Genomic DNA, 19,027 nt, shown 5'->3' with positions numbered 1-19,027 from the left:
GAAGTCTTTTTAATGTATTGGACACTCCTTAGCCCTGCCTGGGACATCAGTGGAGTTTTTGGACTTCATCAGTTTTTCTACTTAAAAAAAAAAAAACATACACTTGTCCCAGAAAGAATACAAGCGTCCTGAGGCAGCTGAGCCTCTGCTGCCAGCGTCCAGGAGGAGCTTCTGCCCCTCTGTTCAGTCTCTCAGTGTAAAAGTCTCCTCCAGTGAGTCATGAGTGTCCAGGGAAGAGATCGGGTGAGGAGAGGAGGAGGAGAGGGGGAGGGAGGAGGGGCGAGGGGTGGGGTGGGGTGGGGGTGGGGGTGGGGGGGCTGAGTCAGTCCGCCTGCCTGGTATTTAAACACCACACCCTGTCCCGTCCGCTTCACTACGGAGCTGCAGCCTTCTGCCTCACTGCTGCGTCTCTACAGCCGTCTGAAGGTAAGACTGTGATCAGCCAATGAGAACGCCTCAAGAGCTGTGTGTGTGTGTGTGTGTGTGTGTGTGTGCGTGTGTGATGCCTTCATTTGCAGTGTGCTGAAAGAATGTGTGAATGAACAAGAGAATGAATGAGTGAGTGAATGTTTCTTGGGTCGGACGCTTCGAATTTTTTCAGCTGATTCTGTGTGAATCGAAACTGTAAAACTGTTTTTGGGCATTTTAACCTGTTTTAGACAAGTCAACGTTTATTTTATTTACTTGTTTATTTAACAGGGAACATTAAACATTGTTTCATATATAAAGTACAAAATAGATACCATGCAGGTTTCTATCCGAGGCTGATTAGCAGCCCCGTCCCCAGCTCGGGTTTTGGGGTTAACACAGAAAGGAACAGGAACATTAAGTGTGGAAACAGTACAGAAACATTAAAATACAGGCAGACAGAGACAGGACAGACCGGGAGGAAGGGTCCTGGGCCGGGTTCAGACCCGGGGCGTTGTCGTTAGGTGGGACGGGTCTGAGCCAGCTGAACCCGCAGGACGTCCCGACTGCAAAAAACAAAATGCTCGCTGCTGGTTTTCCATTAACACTGGAAAGACTGAAGGGTTTTGGGCGTCAAAGAGGCCAACAAGCCGTCAAACAGAGGGAAATACAGTCATAACTGCTGTTCCCTCGCATGAGTTTGAATTTGTGCAGAGAGTGTGTCTGGGACAGTGAGGGAGGCTGAGAAAGTGGAAATCCTCTAGTCCGGCGTTAGGAAACACCCAGCTGGGACAGGACGGGCCGTTGGACCCCGGCCGGCCGCTGGGCGTTGCCGGGTGCGGCTGGGTAATGTTTACCCCGGACACCCACACACACCGCCGGCTGCTGCCTGTAATTAACTCACTATCATATTTATTGTCGTTTGGCGAGGGAGGATCACAAAGACAGAGGGTTTCAGATTCACATGGGACTGGGAAGAAAGCTTTAGTGTTTGTGTTGAAACTTTATAAAGACAGAAAGGATTGGAACAGCAGATTAGTCTCAACTTTATAGTTTCCTTCATGAATCATCATCCAGACTTCTTGTGCTACAAGATTGTTGGTACAAAGACTTCATTTTGAACTTATTTTTTAGTGTACAGTCATTCCCAAGGCACCTGGAAATGACTGTGTACCAAAAAATAAGTTAAAAAAAATATATATACCAGTGTGAATCTGTCCTCCAAAAACCCCAATATCCAAATGATTCACTTCAACTTTTTAAACAGAACTTAATCTAAAAAACAACATGCAATGAAAAAAACAATTCCCCAGTTTCTACATTGTGCATTCACACTGCTGTAAGCTCCGTCTGTCTTGGCTCCGTCCCACTTTCTATTTATCATCAAGTTTATCATTACATCATTCAGTATGTCATCTGTTCTGTTCCCAGAGGTTCTGCTGATGATTCTGAACTGAATTTAGCAGCTGGAGAAAGATCAGTTCAGTTTCAGACGTGCAGCTGCCAAGAAATCTCTTCACACATTTCTACAAATCGTCATTTCTCACTTCACTCTGCCTTAATTCCCACATGAGAATTTTATTTTTTTAAATCTTTTTTCACTTCAAAATCACTGGATCATTGCTTTTAAGAATTCATTCAGCAAGTGAAGGATCCAAAGTGGTTTTTTCCTAATATCAGTGCTGTGAATCTTTCTGTCAGGATCCATGAAGCCTGCGGGGAACCTCAGAGCCGTGGGTAAACATGTAAAAGACACTTCACAGTATTTAAATATATTTATTTTTATTTGATTCATGGTTTCCTCAGTGTGAGTCTGGCTGTGTGTTGTTGGACAGAACTGATTGCACATTCAGTGGAAACAATAGAAACAGTGGAAACCAGCAGGAGGACGGGGGGGAGTGAAGAGTGATTCAGAGCTTCATGTGTGTTTGCAGCAGTTTTGTTGCTAGGCGACAAAACATGATCGACCCCTCACACGCTTCCTGTTAATGTTCTGTCAGAGGGTCAAAGGTCACGAAAGCTTTCCAGTGTTTTTAAATGAATGAAATCATGATGATGTGAAGTTCAGGCCAGAGTTTGGAATGTATTTAACTATTTAACTTTATTAACTTTAATTCAGCTCAAATTTTTGTAGATTTAGTGAGCAGTTACTTTTGCTCATGTGGTTCAGTTTAGTTCAATTGGATTTAGATTATTTGCACAGATGATAAAACCACTGGGAAAAAAAAAAAAACAGAAGAAAGATTAAAATAGTGCAGCTGATGCAAAGAAATTCCAAAAGGGGTTTATTAAAATACTTCAATCAAAAGTTAAGGAGAAAGAGTGTAAGTAACAAGTGAGGGAAATTAATTGACTGTGTGTGTGTGTGTGTGTGTGTGTGTGTGTGTGTGTGTGTATTAAATTAGTTAATAATAAACTCTGTATTTCTTTAAAAGTGTTTGCATCCCCTCCTCCTGTCTCCACCCCTCCTGCAGACGCTCCCTCTGGCACGTCCCGGTCAATAAATCAAACACACCCACACTGTCCTCTGAGTCAGCTCGGGTTTCCTCCTGTATCAACCTGCAGGCTGAGATCTGAAGTGTTTCTAATGTACAGTTTGAATGTGCTGCTGCATCTACTCTGCATCTACTCTGCATCTACCTGCATCTACTCTGCATCTACTCTGCATCTACTCTGCATCTACTCTGCATCTACCTGCATCTACTCTGCATCTACTCTGCATCTACTCTGCATCTACTCTGCATCTACCTGCATCTACTCTGCATCTACTCTGCATCTACTCTGCATCTACCTGCATCTACTCTGCATCTACTCTGCATCTACTCTGCATCTATTCTGCATCTACTCTGCATCTACTCTGCATCTACCTGCATCTACTCTGCATCTACCTGCATCTACCTGCATCTACTCTGCATCTACTCTGCATCTACTCTGCATCTACCTGCATCTACTCTGCATCTACTCTGCATCTACTCTGCATCTATTCTGCATCTACTCTGCATCTACTCTGCATCTACTCTGCATCTACCTGCATCTACTCTGCATCTACTCTGCATCTACTCTGCATCTACCTGCATCTACTCTGCATCTACTCTGCATCTACTCTGCATCTATTCTGCATCTACTCTGCATCTACTCTGCATCTACTCTGCATCTACCTGCATCTACTCTGCATCTACCTGCATCTACCTGCATCTACTCTGCATCTACTCTGCATCTACTCTGCATCTACCTGCATCTACTCTGCATCTACTCTGCATCTACTCTGCATCTACCTGCATCTACTCTGCATCTACCTGCATCTACTCTGCATCTACCTGCATCTACCTGCATCTACTCTGCAGCTACTCTGCATCTACCTGCATCTACCTGCATCTACTCTGCATCTACTCTGCATCTACCTGCATCTACCTGCATCTACTCTGCATCTACTCTGCATCTATTCTACATCTACTCTGCATCTATTCTGCATCTACCTGCATCTACTCTGCATCTATTCTGCATCTACTCTGCATCTACCTGCATCTACTCTGCATCTATTCTGCATCTACCTGCATCTACTCTGCTTCTACCTGCATCTACTCTGCATCTACTCTGCATCTACCTGCATCTACTCTGCATCTATTCTGCATCTACTCTGCATCTATTCTGCATCTACCTGCATCTATTCTGCATCTACCTGCATCTACTCTGCTTCTACCTGCATCTACTCTGCATCTATTCTGCATCTACTCTGCATCTATTCTGCATCTACCTGCATCTATTCTGCATCTACCTGCATCTACTCTGCATCTACTCTGCATCTACTCTGCATCTACCTGCATCTATTCTGCATCTACCTGCATCTACTCTGCTTCTACCTGCATCTACTCTGCATCTACTCTGCATTAGAAGCAGCCTGTTGTTTCACAAAACTCTAACAGACAAATTTTGTACCTTTTTATGGCTGAAAAGGGAAAAAATAAATAATTCTAGTAAAGTGTGAGACTTCTATAGTGATGCAGATTAATAGTTAGATTGACAGAATATGTTATTTTAAGTCTTTCAGGTGTAATTTAACTTCTCTGATTATGAGATCATAGTTTGGTAAATTACAGTTTTACTGTTTTACTCTACTTTACTTTCCTCTACTTTACTCTACTCTAGTTTACTCCACTTTACTTTCCTCTACTTTCCTCTACTTTACTCTACTCTAGTTTACTCTACTCTAATTTACTTTCTTCTACTTTACTTTCCTCTACTTTACTCTACTCTACTTAACTTTACTCTACTCTACTTTCCTCTACTTTACTTTCCTCTACTTTACTCTACACTACTTTACACTACTCTACTTTACTATAGTCTACTCTACTCCACACTACTCTACTTTACTTTACTGCCATGTCAACTAGACATTTGCTTGCAGTTTGCAACAACAAACATCAAGAAAACAAGACACACTAAAGTTGGTGGATAATAAGGAAGATAATAATAATAATAAGAAAGATCAGATCAGATGATTTTAAACAGCAGAGCCATGAGAGTGAAGAAAATCTTTTTCTGTTTTGAGAGTTCAAACTGAACTTTCACTCTGCAGCAGTTCAGTTTGGTGAACTGCAGTTCTCCATCGGCTGTTCATCCTGTTAATTTAATGATCATTTAATATAGATCTGCTCTCTGTTAGGTTTCCCTCAGTTGTAAGACCGTGTGGCGTCCTGGTCGGTGTTGCCGTGGCGACGGTGTTTGAGGCTGTTATCGCTCCGCTCCCTCTCATATCACAGGAATGCTGTAATGATTTCTCTCTGAACCTCCAGATATTACACAATGGCTCTGGTGTCCGAGTTCCTGGGACAGCTCACCCTGGCTTATGGAGGGGTGAGTACACTTTCACTGTATTACTAGTTATGATTAGAGATTATTATGATTATTATTATTATTGATTTCAGTGTATTCATGGTCAAACAGTTATTAGAAGTTGCTGTTTTCAGTCTGTGTTGCATGTTCCACTGTGATTTTCTTAAGATTATAGAAACACAAACGTCTCCTTGTTGTCATATCTTTACTGTCAGGAGATACGAGGCGATCCATACTGAACAGGATCAGTTTACAGTCAGGCTGATTAGATAAAGGCTGGAGCCGCAGGAGCATGTTACCTGCCAACAGTCACAACGCTTCTGGGATTCTCTTGACATTTATTGTTTCAGAGACAGACTGATGACGAAATGTTTTATTCAGATTATAGATACTTAAAGATTACTTCTGGGGAAACTTTTCCAGTGAAAGGAGAAACTCAGAGGGTTTAGACAGCGGCAGCTTCTCTACGACTTTAGAAAATGAAGCACAGAAGAAGATTTGTGTTTGAATGCAAATCTGAAATTATATTTCTGAAAGTCCATCATGCTAAGCAAAAGTTACAGGGACTGGAGTCAGGTGCTTGCTGCTTGTGAGTCATGTGACTTCTGTTTTTCCCAAACCCTGGTTGGCTTGTGATTGGTCAGTTTGAACCTGAACGAACCAGATTCAGAAACACAACAAAGTCAACTTTTCCTCTCTGGTTCAGAACAAAGTGGATGTGTTGGTCCTGTGTGTCTGAGCAGGAGGAGCTGTGCAGTGTGCAGCAGTGTGTGTACAGTCTTCCATTTTGTGGTGTGAGCTAATGTGATTTCAAGCTAATGTGATTTTGCCCCGCCCTCTTTCAGGAGTGCGAGCCCAAATTCCCCACTGTGGTGCCAGCGAGAGACTTCGACCCGGCCAAAGACGCTGCCAGGATCGAGACGGCCGTCAAAACGAAGGGTGAGAGAGTCTGAACTTCCATCGGCAGATCGTTTATTAGACAGCAGCGCTACAGGAATGTTTCAATGAAGTCAGAAAGTCGAGGTAATTGGACACACGAGTCTAGTTTAGGTAGAAACACACTGTTCCACTTCACTATCTGGTGGAAACATTTGGGTGGAAAATCAATACCTGAGGTTTCAAAAATCCAGAGACTCTTCAGTCCATGAAAAGATCATTTAGTCAACCAAAGACTCAGGTTGCCTTCTGTCCTTTACAGTGTTGTCATTTGTTTTCATTTTGTGCTATGAGTCATTTCATTATAGTGAGTAATACTTTCTAAAAACTGAGGTTCTCTCATTTTGGAAGCAGACTGCTGCAGGAAACCAGACCAGAACTCTGAAACTCTGAAACTCTGAAACTCTGACTGACTGACTGACTGACTGACTGACTGACTGACTGACGTACTGACTGACTGACTGACTGACTGACTGACTGACTGACTGACTGACTGACTGACTGACTGACGTACTGACTGACTGACTGACTGACTGACTGACTGACTGACTGACTGATGGACCGGTGTGTTTTCTATAGATGCACTCGTCTCCCAAACCCTCTGCTGAGGTTCTCCTGAGCAGGGCGGCCTCCTGTCATGACTGTGTAGAAGAAAATAAAGACAGTAGATGTGATGCTTCCTGGTCTGCAGCCAGGCAGATCAGACCTGAAGGAAACTCCTCAGACTGCAGACTGTAGTTACACCGTTACACCGTCAGACTGACACAACACAACACTGAGTTGTGAGTTGCATGAGGTTGACGCGACTTTACTGTTAGATACATAAAGCATTTGAAATGCAATCAGAACTACACAACGACACGCTCTGCAACAGTTTTAACGGTTGAAAGCGAAAGTCATGTTTCGCAACAGAAAACATTACTTTGTGTCGGCATCAAGTAAAAAAGTGAGTAATTCAACATATTAAATCTCTTCTCTGTGGTGTAATATTAACATAATGTAAGCTGCAGTATGTCCACAGTTAGCGCTGAAGCTAACTGCAGCTAACATCTGCTGCCATGTTAACTGAAACTACCTGGAACTAGGGCTGAACGATTTTGACAAAAAAAATCTAATTGCAATTATTTGACAGAATATTGCAATTGTGATTTAAACTGCGATTCATATCATCACAAGTTTTTCTTCTCATAAAATTTTTAGAACTTTAAAATTGCTTAAAGAAAAGTGATTTTGTTAAAATTTTAAGATTTTAAAAGATTAAAATTAAGATTTTGTTTCACCAATATTATACTTGATGGATCAAAGATTACCTGGAGCTCTAAAACACCTTGTTAAGAAATCCATTTTGAAAACTCCTTTCTTAAACAATTAATTGCAGCCTCTGCAATTTGGAAATTGCAGAAGTTCATATTGTGATTTTGATTTTTTTTTTTTTATTAATTGTTCAGCTCTTACCTGGAACACAACAATATCTAAATATAAAGTGAATCCACAGCCTGATTTGTTTCTCTTGGCTGTTTGCCATCCATTGTTTCTGTCAGTTGCACCATCAGCTGGACTACTGACTGGACTGACTGAAGTCATGTCAGTCGACTTGATGCAGCAGCGGGTTGCAGCAACTTTTCAGTTAGTTGCAGGGAGAAACAGGAGAACTCAGAAGTTTCCCAGCGTGACGGCGCTCAGTGTTTCTGCAGCTGGAGGTTTTCCATGTGTGAGTGGAAACCTCCGTGTCTCTGACTCACTTCCTGTCTGCAGCCACAGACCGCCCAGCACCGACCGACTGACAGACCGACTGACCGACCGACTGACGGATTAAAGTTTTCCACGTGTTTTTGAAGAACTAAACCAGGAAAGAGGCAGCTGATGATAATTAGAGGATAATTTTAGAAGCTGGAACCACAAAGTTTAACTTACAGAAGGTTTTATACACACTGACAGACCCAAAAATAAAGTTTGATGACAAAGTTAAAGGGTTTCTTTGGTTTTCAACTATTCTCTATGATATATCAAAAGCTGAAACCATATTCTCATGCCATATGATTTTCATTTGGATTTCTTCTTTTATTTTTTTTTAAATCAATGAAATACAATGGGTTTGACCATTATGGATTTTTGAAGGCTGATACACATACCAATATTTTTTTACTCTTTAAGCTGATATCTGATATTTTGTGCTAATATTCTATATCTTCTTTATATTTTACCATTTTCATACCAAACAAATCCCAAATTCCCCCAAAATTCTTACATTTCCTCCAGAATATTTTCTTCTCGTCAGGATGAAAAGCCTCTGAAACATTTAGAGCATCATGGGAAACTAAAACTCTCCAGTGAAGCAGACTGATGGAACAGTTTCAGGTGAAGCAGAGTGTTTCTCTGCAGGTTTCACAGACTGAAACTCTGAAGCCGTTCACTAAAATCTCCTCTTCACCTGCATCATATCATCATAACTGCCGGGCCGACAGACACTAACAGGCTTGATATCGACAACTTGTTGACTGTATATTCCACATGTGGAGATGTTTAACTCCCTCTGCTGTGTTCCTGTTCCTGCTGTCCCGAAGCTGTCATGTTGTTTTACAGAGGAACTAAAAGAGGTGAAAAGCCTGTTCAGATTTCACCATCAGATGTCAGCTTCACACAGATTTGGGTTTGGGGTTTAGTTCCTCTTTAAATGTCAAAGCGATTTCTTCATCTGTACAGAGATGTATTCCACCGGCCGCTGGCTCTTCTCTGGCGGTGTAGTGATGAAGAAAGTCCTTAAAGTGAAACTCATGTCTGTGTCTGTCTGTTGTGAGCAGGAGTGGACGAACAGACGATCATCGACATCCTGACCAGGCGGAGCTACGAACAGAGGAGAGAGATCGCCTTCGAGTACGAGAAGCTCGCCAAGAAGGTAAAACTCTGTCAGCTGATCTGTACAGCGAGGTCAAAGGTCAGCTGTGACCTTTGACCTCGCTGTGTGATCACTCTGCAAGCATGTAATATCAGCAGATTATGAAGGCATTACCTCTCATTATATCATAGATATAATCATTCCAGAATGGTGACTATTTTTTGGATTTAGGTTTAGTTTATTTATAGAAAATTATGAAACGCTTGGAAAAAAACGAAAAAACTCAATAAATTCACACTGTGAGAGGGAGACAGACAAATCCCCGTGGGCTCACTGAAGCATAAACAAAATACAATAAAATCAATATGACAAACAGAGACAGTGATCATATTTATTTTAGAAATAATCTGTTTCCTGATGTTTCTTCCCATCAGTTTCAAAAACACAAATCATTACAGGGACATTCTAAAAGACTTCATGTGAAAACGGCTTAACAAGGGGAAAAAAAAATTAACGTTGATGAAAAAAATTTTTTTTTCCCCAGATATGCAGCAACATAAGAACTAGCAATGATGAAAAGAAAAAGAAAATTTTCATCAACTTGATTTTTTTAGGAATTAATATAGTGAAAAAATGCCCAAAAAAGGGGGCTTAACGTGGCTTAATGAGCTAATATTTAAATGAAAAACTCATGAATTAGAGACCATAATACTTCACTAGAGCCCAAAAAGAATGTCTAGAAAAAATAGGGAAACATTTTTAAAAAATCATCAAAATCTGAATTTAGGCAAACTCAAACAAACTTAATGTGGCTAAATGACCTTAAATAAAAAAATTAAAGGTAAAGGAAAATCAATAACAAGGTCAAAAAACTATGACAAGATCCCCAGTTGATGTTAAAACGTTAAAATGTTAAGTATTTTTTTGCCTCGTTAAGCCGTTTTCACATTAGGCCTTTCAGAATGTGATTGGGCCTCTAAAATATAACTACAGTAAGCAAGTGCAGTTCAGTAATCCTCCACAGTGAGTCCTGCAGTAACCAGTTCTTCACAGCAGGAGGCGACACTGGTCACATTTTAACGGCAGCTCTTCTTCTCCTGCTCTGTCTGCAGGATCTGATCTCGGCGCTGAAGGCGGCGCTGTCCGGCCCCCTGGAGGCCGTGATGCTCGGCCTGATGAAGAGCACGGCGCAGTACGACGCCTTCCAGCTCAAAGCCTCCATGAAGGTCAGGAAGAGAAGACTAGTGATCCATATGGGATCAATAAAGTATTAAATCACTTTATTACTGTGACCGAGGGTTTGATGGTTCTAGTCACAGTCAAGCATCGTAATAATCACAGTAAAAAACATCCTCAAGATATTATGGCTTTTTAATTGCTTGAGACTTGACTTGATGCATGAAGAGAAGACTTGAGACTTGACTTGACTTGGGTTCTGGTGACTTGGGACTTGACTCTGACTTGTACTTTGATGACTTGAAAAGGTTTCTAAAGTCTGTTTTCTGAATTTGTATGGAATGATTGAATTTATTGAAGTTGAAACTGATTATAGAAATCAAACTCATGATGCTCTTACCAAGTTTTTATCCTATTAAAACCATATTGCATTGAAAAGTCCTAGATATTTAGTTTTCTTTAAGATATTAAATTGATACTGGATTGACTTGGACTTGACTTGGTAATCTCCATTTAGACTTGACTTGAGACTTGTGGCTCAAGACTTGAGACTGACTTGGGACTGGAGTGAGGTTGACTTGGTCACGCCTCTGCTTTGACAGTCAGAGTGCTTGTCTGAAGCTGCCTGTTGGACTGTGGGCCCGGTCTGACCCGGTGTGGTTCTGGTCCTGCAGGGTCTGGGGACGGACGAGGAGAGTCTCATCGAGCTCGTCTGCTCCAGGAGCAGCGAGGAGCTGCTGGACATCAAGAAGGTTTACAAAGAGAGTGAGTTTCAGGCTTTTGGAAAGTTCTCTGCAACCAAGTGTAATGAAGCCAATGAACAAAATGTAGAGATTTGTTTAAAAAAAATGAGATATTTACCTTAAAATTAAAAAAAATGTTGAGCTCAAATGTATTGAGTTTGTGTGTTTCTCCCTGCAGTGTTCAAGAAGGACCTGGAGAAGGACGTGGCAGGAGACACGTCAGGAAACTTCGCCAAGCTGCTGCTGGCTCTCGTCCAGGTCGAGTCCGACGCTCCTGACATCTAAACTGTTCCTCCATCCATCAGAACAGAGCAGCTGATATTCATATTACAATCAATATAATAATGCTCAGATTACTTCAGGAATTAATCAGCAGGTTGAGACTGGGAAAGAGAAAGTGATAAGTGACGCTTCTGCTTCACAGAAAATATTTTTTTATGAAAAGTTAACTGCTTGCACTTTACCAAAACAGTCATACAGTTATAAACAATAAGCAAAGTAAATTTTGTTGCAATAAAAGATGCTAAAAAGTCAATTTTCTTTTATGTAGCGCAGTAACTAGTCAGTGAGTGAAGGCTGTTTTTTTATTCCCTGTCAGGTTTCAGTCAGTTTACTCTCATATCTTTTTACATCAAATTCCTCGTTGAGAAGGAAAGTTTTTTCTCACAGAGATTAGAACACAATATCCTGTTATTGATAAGACATGAATTATTAATATTGACTAATATTTTCTCGGACCCACAGACCAAGAGAGACGAGCCGTCTAATGTGGTCGACTATGAGAAGATCGACCAGGACGCCCGAGTGAGTCTCACATCAGACTGTTTATCAATGATGACTCATGTCCATGTTGTTCCTTTTTAAAACAAAAACAACAACAACAACAACAACACTCTGGATATTCAAATCTTTCTTCATACCTGCATCAGGATTATCTTCCACTCACAATGTTGTTTTCTGCTCTGGTTCAGGAATTCTAGCTAAAAACAAAAAGAAGCCGTTGAACTATAACTGAACTGTAACTGAAGTTTCCTGTTCAGTTCGGCTGCATCAGCTGTTTCACACACCAGACGTCACTCTGCGCTTTTAATGAAGCATCAGAATAGACAGAAGTGAAAAAAGAAAACTCTGGTGCTGCAAATTATAAACAAAAATATTAAAGATTTTTAGGTAAACAGGTAGCACACACACATCTTCAGGACAAGTTGACTAATCTCAATTTCACCACTTTATTTTGGCCACGTAAACAAACATGCTAACGTTTAATAACTGTTTTCATAACCAAAAGTTTGTTGTTAGTGATGATGTAATTTTTGCTACTTTCATTTTGTAAGAATGAAAAGGAAAGGAAAAACATTTTCCCTCTGGAGGCTTCCTGCTGACAGAAATACTTCACTGTCCTGGAGGGAAATGTTCAACAGGAGTTTTCCTCCATGTTGGTTTCAGTTGAGTGACTCCTGTCAGAGTGAAGCATGCTGGTCTGTCGCTCTGGGGGCGGAGCCTGTGCTGAGGATGACTCACTCAGCCTCAGTGCTTCATCACTGTGGTTCTGGTCTCAGATGTGAGTTTAGCTGTAAAGGTGAAGCAGGGCGGAGCGAACGGAGCGAACTCCGCCCGGATCAATAAAGGTTTCAAACGTCCTGTAGACTCCTGGGAGGTTAATGCTGACTGTGCTGGTCCTCAGGCTCTGTATGAAGCCGGCGTGCAGAAGAAAGGGACCGACGTGGCGATCTGGATCTCCATCATGTCCCAGAGGAGCGTGCCCCACCTGCAGAAAGGTCAGCCGGTCCCAACACCACACACACACACGTAGAAAGCACCGGCCTGGCCCCGGTGAGGAGCTGATGGTGGAAACGCTCTCAGCCAGGACGGTCGAGGCTTTTCACATTTCAAGCTTTTAGTCTCTTCCCTCCTCTCTGGAGTCAGAGTCTTGGACTTTGTGTTCCAGCTCAAGAGTTTTCTTTTCTCTCACTGGAGGTTTTTAATCTGCGAGCTAGTATCTCAGCTAGCCTGATCTTCAGACTGCATGGCCGTTTCATCACTGCATTATTCAGCCTGACTGCCTCCTAGTCAGCTGTTTTCTGTGTGTGTGTGTGTGTGTGGGGGGGGGGGGGTTGATTTTCTAACCAATCACTAGTGACTGACGTATCCGGCTGCCAGCATATTTACCAACTTTACCAAGAATGTCGGTCGATTTTGACAAAAATTATGTTTTTTCAATGACAATCTGTTGGTTAAGGAGGAGATTTCAACGAATATTATTCTGCTGAAACGTCAATAAAAACCGTCGCACGAACGGTTCAAACTTTAGTCCCGCCCACAAAGGCTCTGATTGGCTCAATTGTTTCTCGGAGTGAGAACAAGCCGTTGACGAGGGAAACACCAGACTCTCTGAATCACTCCACAACATCTGAGGAGTGGAGGAACCAGATTCAGGATCTGAACCAGGATAAATGAGAACCTGTAAACTGAAGGACTTCTCTACTTTTTCTGAATCCATAAGAGCAGAAGCGTTCCTTCTGACCAGACAAACATGGTTTACTTCACATACGAGGGGACAGACAGATGTTTCAGTGCAGGCCGGAGGCTGAAGCAGCTGAGCAGGACGGGGGTTTGGAAAGGGTTCGGCCCAAAATGTACGGGGGGTTGAGAGAGTCTCGAAACTCCGGTGTGTGGGGAGTAAATGAATTATACTTTTTAAAGTGTGTGTATGCTTTGTCTCTCCAGTGTTCGACAGATATAAGAGCTACAGTCCGTACGACATGAAGGAGAGCATCAAGATGGAGGTGAAGGGAGATCTGGAGAAGTCCTTCCTCACTCTGGGTGCGTTCACAAAACACGAAACTGTTAACTGGTGCTGTTAGTGAATTACTCTTTATCTGTGTCAACGGCCAAAATGAGCAGGTGTGATTATTACTGAGAGACCGGGACTGGAGACAGACTTTCAGTTCCTCTGCAAATTAAACCGAGATGCCACAGGTGACATCTGTGGCAGACACAAATGTAAGATTAATAAATTAACACATTAACACATTAATTGACACATTTATGATTAATAAAAGTATGCGAGCTGCTGTTTCATCATCAAGCCTCATAACATTTATCCTTTCCAACAGACTGCAGTTATAATATCAGATGTGTGATGAATGTTTCACTGGTTTCTTTTCAATAGACAGATTTTTTGCCAAAACATGAAGATCTCCAAGTCTGTGTAGATTAATTTCAGTCTCATAGGTGGGAAGACGTCCAAAAAAACAAACAAACAAAATCCACTGGACTGAAACTGAAGAGCTGAACTGATCTTCTACTCTTCACTTTAGTCCAGTGGATTTTGTTTCGATTTTTTTCTGGAAGTGGATCTCCGAGTCTGTTATTTGAGACGAGGCGTTTATTAGAAGAGTCCGGTAAAATCACTGGGCTGTCCCTTTAACCGGAGACAGTTTGTGAGAGAGAGAGACAGGACAGGAAGTGATGACATCAGAGCAGGAAGTGCAGGTGGGCTGAACGCCCGTCTCTCCTCTTCCCTCTGCAGTGGAATGCTTCGAGAACAAGCAGCTGTACTTCGCCAGCAGACTCGGCGACGCCATGAAGGTAAAATAACACTTCATCACCCTGAGGAGTAAATAAACACAAATCTACGGCTTACACATGATTTCCAAATGTGGCATCCTTCAAAACCAAAAGCATATTGCATTTATTGGAGGCTTTTACCCAGAATCCCTTGAGTTTATACATGTTTAATATGGATGGTTCAGAGGGAATTGAACCCTCAACCCTGACAGTGTTCCTGCCTTGCTCTGCTCACTGAGACAGGTTCACTGTAAGAGTCTGAGGGGAAAATCATAATAATAATAATAATAATAATAATAATAATAATAATGATAATAATTTGTATAGCAATTTAAGTACTCAAAGACATTTACATACACATACATACATACATACACACAAATGACACTCTACATTAAATTCCTTTAAACACATTTTTTTAAAACTGCTTTTAATCTCTAATTCTCATCTGGCTCCATGGTCTTTTAATTTTCTTAATAATTCCACAGCGCTAAACCAACAGAAACCGAGTCGGTGGAGCTTTGAGCTTTAGAGACTTTAGTTTATCGCTTGTTTGATTTTCCCACTAAATATCACCTGAAAGCAGCGCTGTATGGCAGCTGACTGGGAAGTCCCAGATGTCGGACTTTCCCAGCAGAACTTGAACGCAGCGTGATAGTTCTGGCTAAAAAAGGAAAATCGTGTTATTGTGGAAAATCTCAGATCCAGATCAACACCAGACAGGCAGCGCAGTCAGAATTCATGAAGTATTCACACACTGTTGAATAACAGGAAAAATATAAAAAAATATATATATTTTGTTTTTCATTTCAGATGCTCAAACCAATGTATATTAAATATGTTTTTCTACATCTTGTGATCAGGATTTGTTTGTCTCATTCAGTAGTAAAACAAAGTCTTCACCTTTAATTTATTTGACAGCTGAAGTGAATCTGAATGAAAAACTCTCACTGTCACTTGTTCCTGTCTCCATGGTAACGTGTCACTTCCTGTTCCTGTCTCCATGGTAACATGTCACTTCCTGTCTCCATGCTGCAGAGTAAAGGAGCGAAGGAGAAGGTCTTGACCAGGATCCTGGTTTCTCGCTGTGAAGTCGATCTGATGAAGATCCGCACAGAGTTCAAGAAGCAGAACGGGAAATCCCTCTACCAGACCATCACTGTGAGTGTGTGTGTGTGTGTGTGTGTGTGTGTGTGTGTGTGTGTGTGAGTGTGTGTGTGTGTGTGTGTGTGTGTGTGTGTGTGTGTGTGTGTGTGTCTCCTGTCTAACTGTCCCTTGTCTGTCCTCTGTCTCCAGTCTGCAGCTCAGTTTCCCTCCATGTGTCTCTGATCAGACCTGATCAGACTGATCAGGTCTGATCAGGTTTATCTCTGAGTCTAAACCTCAGACTGGTCCTAGACTCTCAGGTTAGACTAGTCTAATTAAGACTGTCTGTTGCATAAATATTAAGACTGACTCATTCTGAGGTAGGAAAGTTAGCCCCTCCCCCCCGGCTAAACTTAGAGTTAACTTTGTTGCTATGGCAACGAGTCGGCCTAACTGTCAGAGTGGGAAGTTTAAATACTGAAGCTGTTTCAAAGATGACAAGTCTTTGGTTTTGGAGCCTGAAGAGAGAGAGAGAGTTTAGAGACACAAACATTACAGATGTACGATTTCCTAGAGCGACCATTAGACTTAAATCTGACTTAAAGGCAGATTTAAGTCTAAGACTAGGTCTGTCTTTATGCAACTGGCCCCTGATCAGTGTAAACAAACACGTGTCTGCGTTACTTAGCAACAGAAGCAGCAGTGACAGATGATGCTGAAGGCAGAGGGAGACGCTCAGAACAGCAGCGCTGCTTCTCCAGACTTTCTGTTGGTTTCTCTGTTCATATTATTTCATATTATTATGGGATGTGAGTTTCATCCTGCAGCAGATCTGAAGTCAGATCTGAGCAGAGTGATGTTTCCCTCACAGACAGACAGACAGACCAGTCCAGAGGAAAAATGTCTTCAGATTTTGAGTCAGATTTTATTGTCTGCAGTGAGAGAAACAGAAGAACATTTAATTTCTCTGTTATTGATTCACCTGAGAACAAAACATTCAGAGAGAAAACTGACAGAGAAACCAACAGGAACTCACTGAAAAAAACAGAAGAGATCCAAAGGAACTGATGCAAAGAAAGAAAAGACGTTTGGTGATGTCATTTAATTTATTTTAAACCCGGGCTGCAAACCAAGTTTCCCTCAGGATAATAAAGTTGAAAGTTGGTTGAAGTTATGATGATGATGATGATGATGATGATGATGATGATGATGACACCTGTCCCTCTCATCAGGAACACACTAAAGGAGACTACCAGAAGGCCCTGCTGAGTCTGTGCGGAGGAGACGACTAAACCTGAACCGCTGGACTCCGTTTCCCACAATGCCGCTGGGTTTCACGTGTCCGGACCCGTGTGTCTGCTGTCTGTGGATCTTCTTACAGTATTCGGGCTCTTTGGTTTTTACTCCCTAAAAAATTTGTCATCTTTCTGTGAAAAATGAAATATTGTCCCGCGTGGTGCCGATTAAAATCTGAAGGGGATCGCTCTGTTTGTTTTAATGGGAATCAAATGATGTTTGTTCAGATGTTTTTGTTTCTGAGCTGAAGCTCCGGAGGGTTTTCTGTTTTGAAGTAAACTGGAGTCTTTTCAGCTGATGTGTTCTGTGTTGATTTGTAGTTCCCCGGTCCGTCCAGCAGAGAGCAGCAGAGCGACACGAGCCGGCCGGCGGGACGAATGAGACTTTAACACACGAGCAGTTCAGAACAAAATGTGATTCACAGTGAGAGACGGGACAGAGGCAGGGTGTGTGTGGGGGGGAGGAATTGAAAATAATAAAAAAAGAAGAAAATGAAGTAATAATAACACTAATAATATTAATAATAATGATAATAACAGGGAGATAAGGTGCAGTAATGTGTTTTCCAGACAGATTCAATTAACTCAAGATTAAGATTTTGATACCGAATATAAAACTAATTTAGTCTGAGATGGATTCATCTGGATCAAATATTTTCATTGATCACATTTCGTTCCATATGGAGGATTTTAGTTGATTATTGAACTGACCTGCAGCTGAGAGAGAAACCTGATGAAGAGTCGCTCCTCTACGATCTCTTCTGTTATAATGAAACTGAATTATTCTGGTTTTACTGGAGACCTGCTGGAGCCCTTCAGGCCCCTGCAGGTCCCCGGACCGCAGTTTGAGAACCTCTGGTCTGATGACCAACAGTGACACGGTGTTAAATAATCAGGAGGGATCAGCATAAGGAATCAAACGAAAATCTGTCAAATTAGTCAGAAAAACCTTCATTTGTTTTCTCTTCAGTCAGAAAACTTAATGTGACGTTTAATATGAATTTAAATCAGTAAGATTCATCTCAGAAAGGAGCTGAAATCTATTCTGCAAATTGACATATGTAAACAATATAAAAACAATAATATATATAAACAATATCAAATATATATATATAAAATATTCTGCATATTGATAGAAATGTTCAGTAACGGCTCAATAAAACTTTTTTTTTTCTATTAATTTTCTATTGGGGATTTGAGTCAAACCTCTGTCTCTTCTCATGTGTTTGGATCAGTGTTTTTGATATAATAATATATAATAATATAATAATATTGGTTAATAATTGCCCCCCCACAGACCAGAACAGACACATATTTGTGTATCATTTCGTTCATATTTGATAATTGATTCCAGTGGAAGTCTGAAGATGAAAGATGATTTTTCCTCCTCTCTTCCTGTTCGGAGGCTTGTTGAGACTCTTTTAATCGTTCGTATGTTTTGTATTGTTTGTTTGCCGCTAATTTTTTAATTAAAAATGTTAATTTAACCTCCAGCAACACTCATTTGCATTTCAGCAGCAGAAAAAAAAAAAAAAACAGCTTCGATAGATTTCTGCTGTTTAGTTTGGTCGGTCTCCCAGGATGGAGAGAGAGAGAGAGAGAGAGAGAGAGAGAGAGAGAGAGGAGAGAGAGAGAGAGAGAGAGAGAGAGAGAGAAAGAGAGAGGGAGAGAGAGGGAGAGAGAGAAGAAGAATGAGTGAGGAGGGAGAAGAAGAAAAACAAAGAGCAGCTTCAGGTCTGACAGAAACAGACTGAAAATCATTTGAACACAAAGTGACATGAAGCTGAGACTGAGAGGAGAAAGAGAAAATAAAGTTGCTTTTATCCTTCTATACTTTCCATTTCAGCCCCAAATTTAGTGATTATGAGAAATGATTTAGTATTTTTCAATAGCAATGTTGAGCTTGTTACCCCAAAAAGTAATTTGTTTCAAAATGATCCACACTTCATTTGTTCCTAACGTTATTTCTGTACTTATTAGTAATCAATAACTCTTCTTCTGTTGCTTCTCACTTTCACTGAGAAAAAGAAGAAACTTTTCTACTGAAGAAAACCAGAAACTGAACACAGAAGAACTGACTGAACACAGAACTGACTGAACACAGAACTGACTGAACACAGAAGCACTGACTGAACACAGAACTG

At 41.2% G+C, this 19,027-nt stretch overlaps 1 protein-coding gene across 2 annotated transcripts; it reads left to right on the top strand.

Annotated features, from left to right (window-relative positions):
* The first annotated feature begins 370 nt into the window (after window positions 1-370).
* On the top strand, window positions 371-17,177 carry anxa2b (annexin A2b). Of its 2 annotated transcripts, XM_071921185.2 has the most exons (13): window positions 371-426; window positions 5,202-5,262; window positions 6,087-6,180; window positions 8,979-9,073; window positions 10,126-10,239; window positions 10,864-10,954; window positions 11,111-11,190; window positions 11,677-11,736; window positions 12,617-12,710; window positions 13,660-13,755; window positions 14,465-14,523; window positions 15,541-15,663; window positions 16,821-17,177. In XM_071921185.2, exons 2-13 carry the CDS (start codon window positions 5,212-5,214, stop codon window positions 16,878-16,880), a joined length of 1,017 nt encoding a protein of 338 aa, XP_071777286.1. In that variant the 5' UTR covers window positions 371-426; window positions 5,202-5,211; the 3' UTR covers window positions 16,881-17,177. The 2 variants fall into 2 exon arrangements, with proteins under 2 accessions (XP_071777286.1, XP_078141606.1); XM_078285480.1 differs by lacking the exons at window positions 14,465-14,523; window positions 16,821-17,177.
* The last annotated feature ends 1,850 nt before the right edge of the window (window positions 17,178-19,027 follow it).

This window comes from Centroberyx gerrardi, chromosome 1, assembly GCF_048128805.1.
Source record: "Centroberyx gerrardi isolate f3 chromosome 1, fCenGer3.hap1.cur.20231027, whole genome shotgun sequence".
NCBI lineage: Eukaryota > Metazoa > Chordata > Actinopteri > Beryciformes > Berycidae > Centroberyx > Centroberyx gerrardi.
This window is presented reverse-complemented; position numbering and strand designations above follow the sequence as displayed.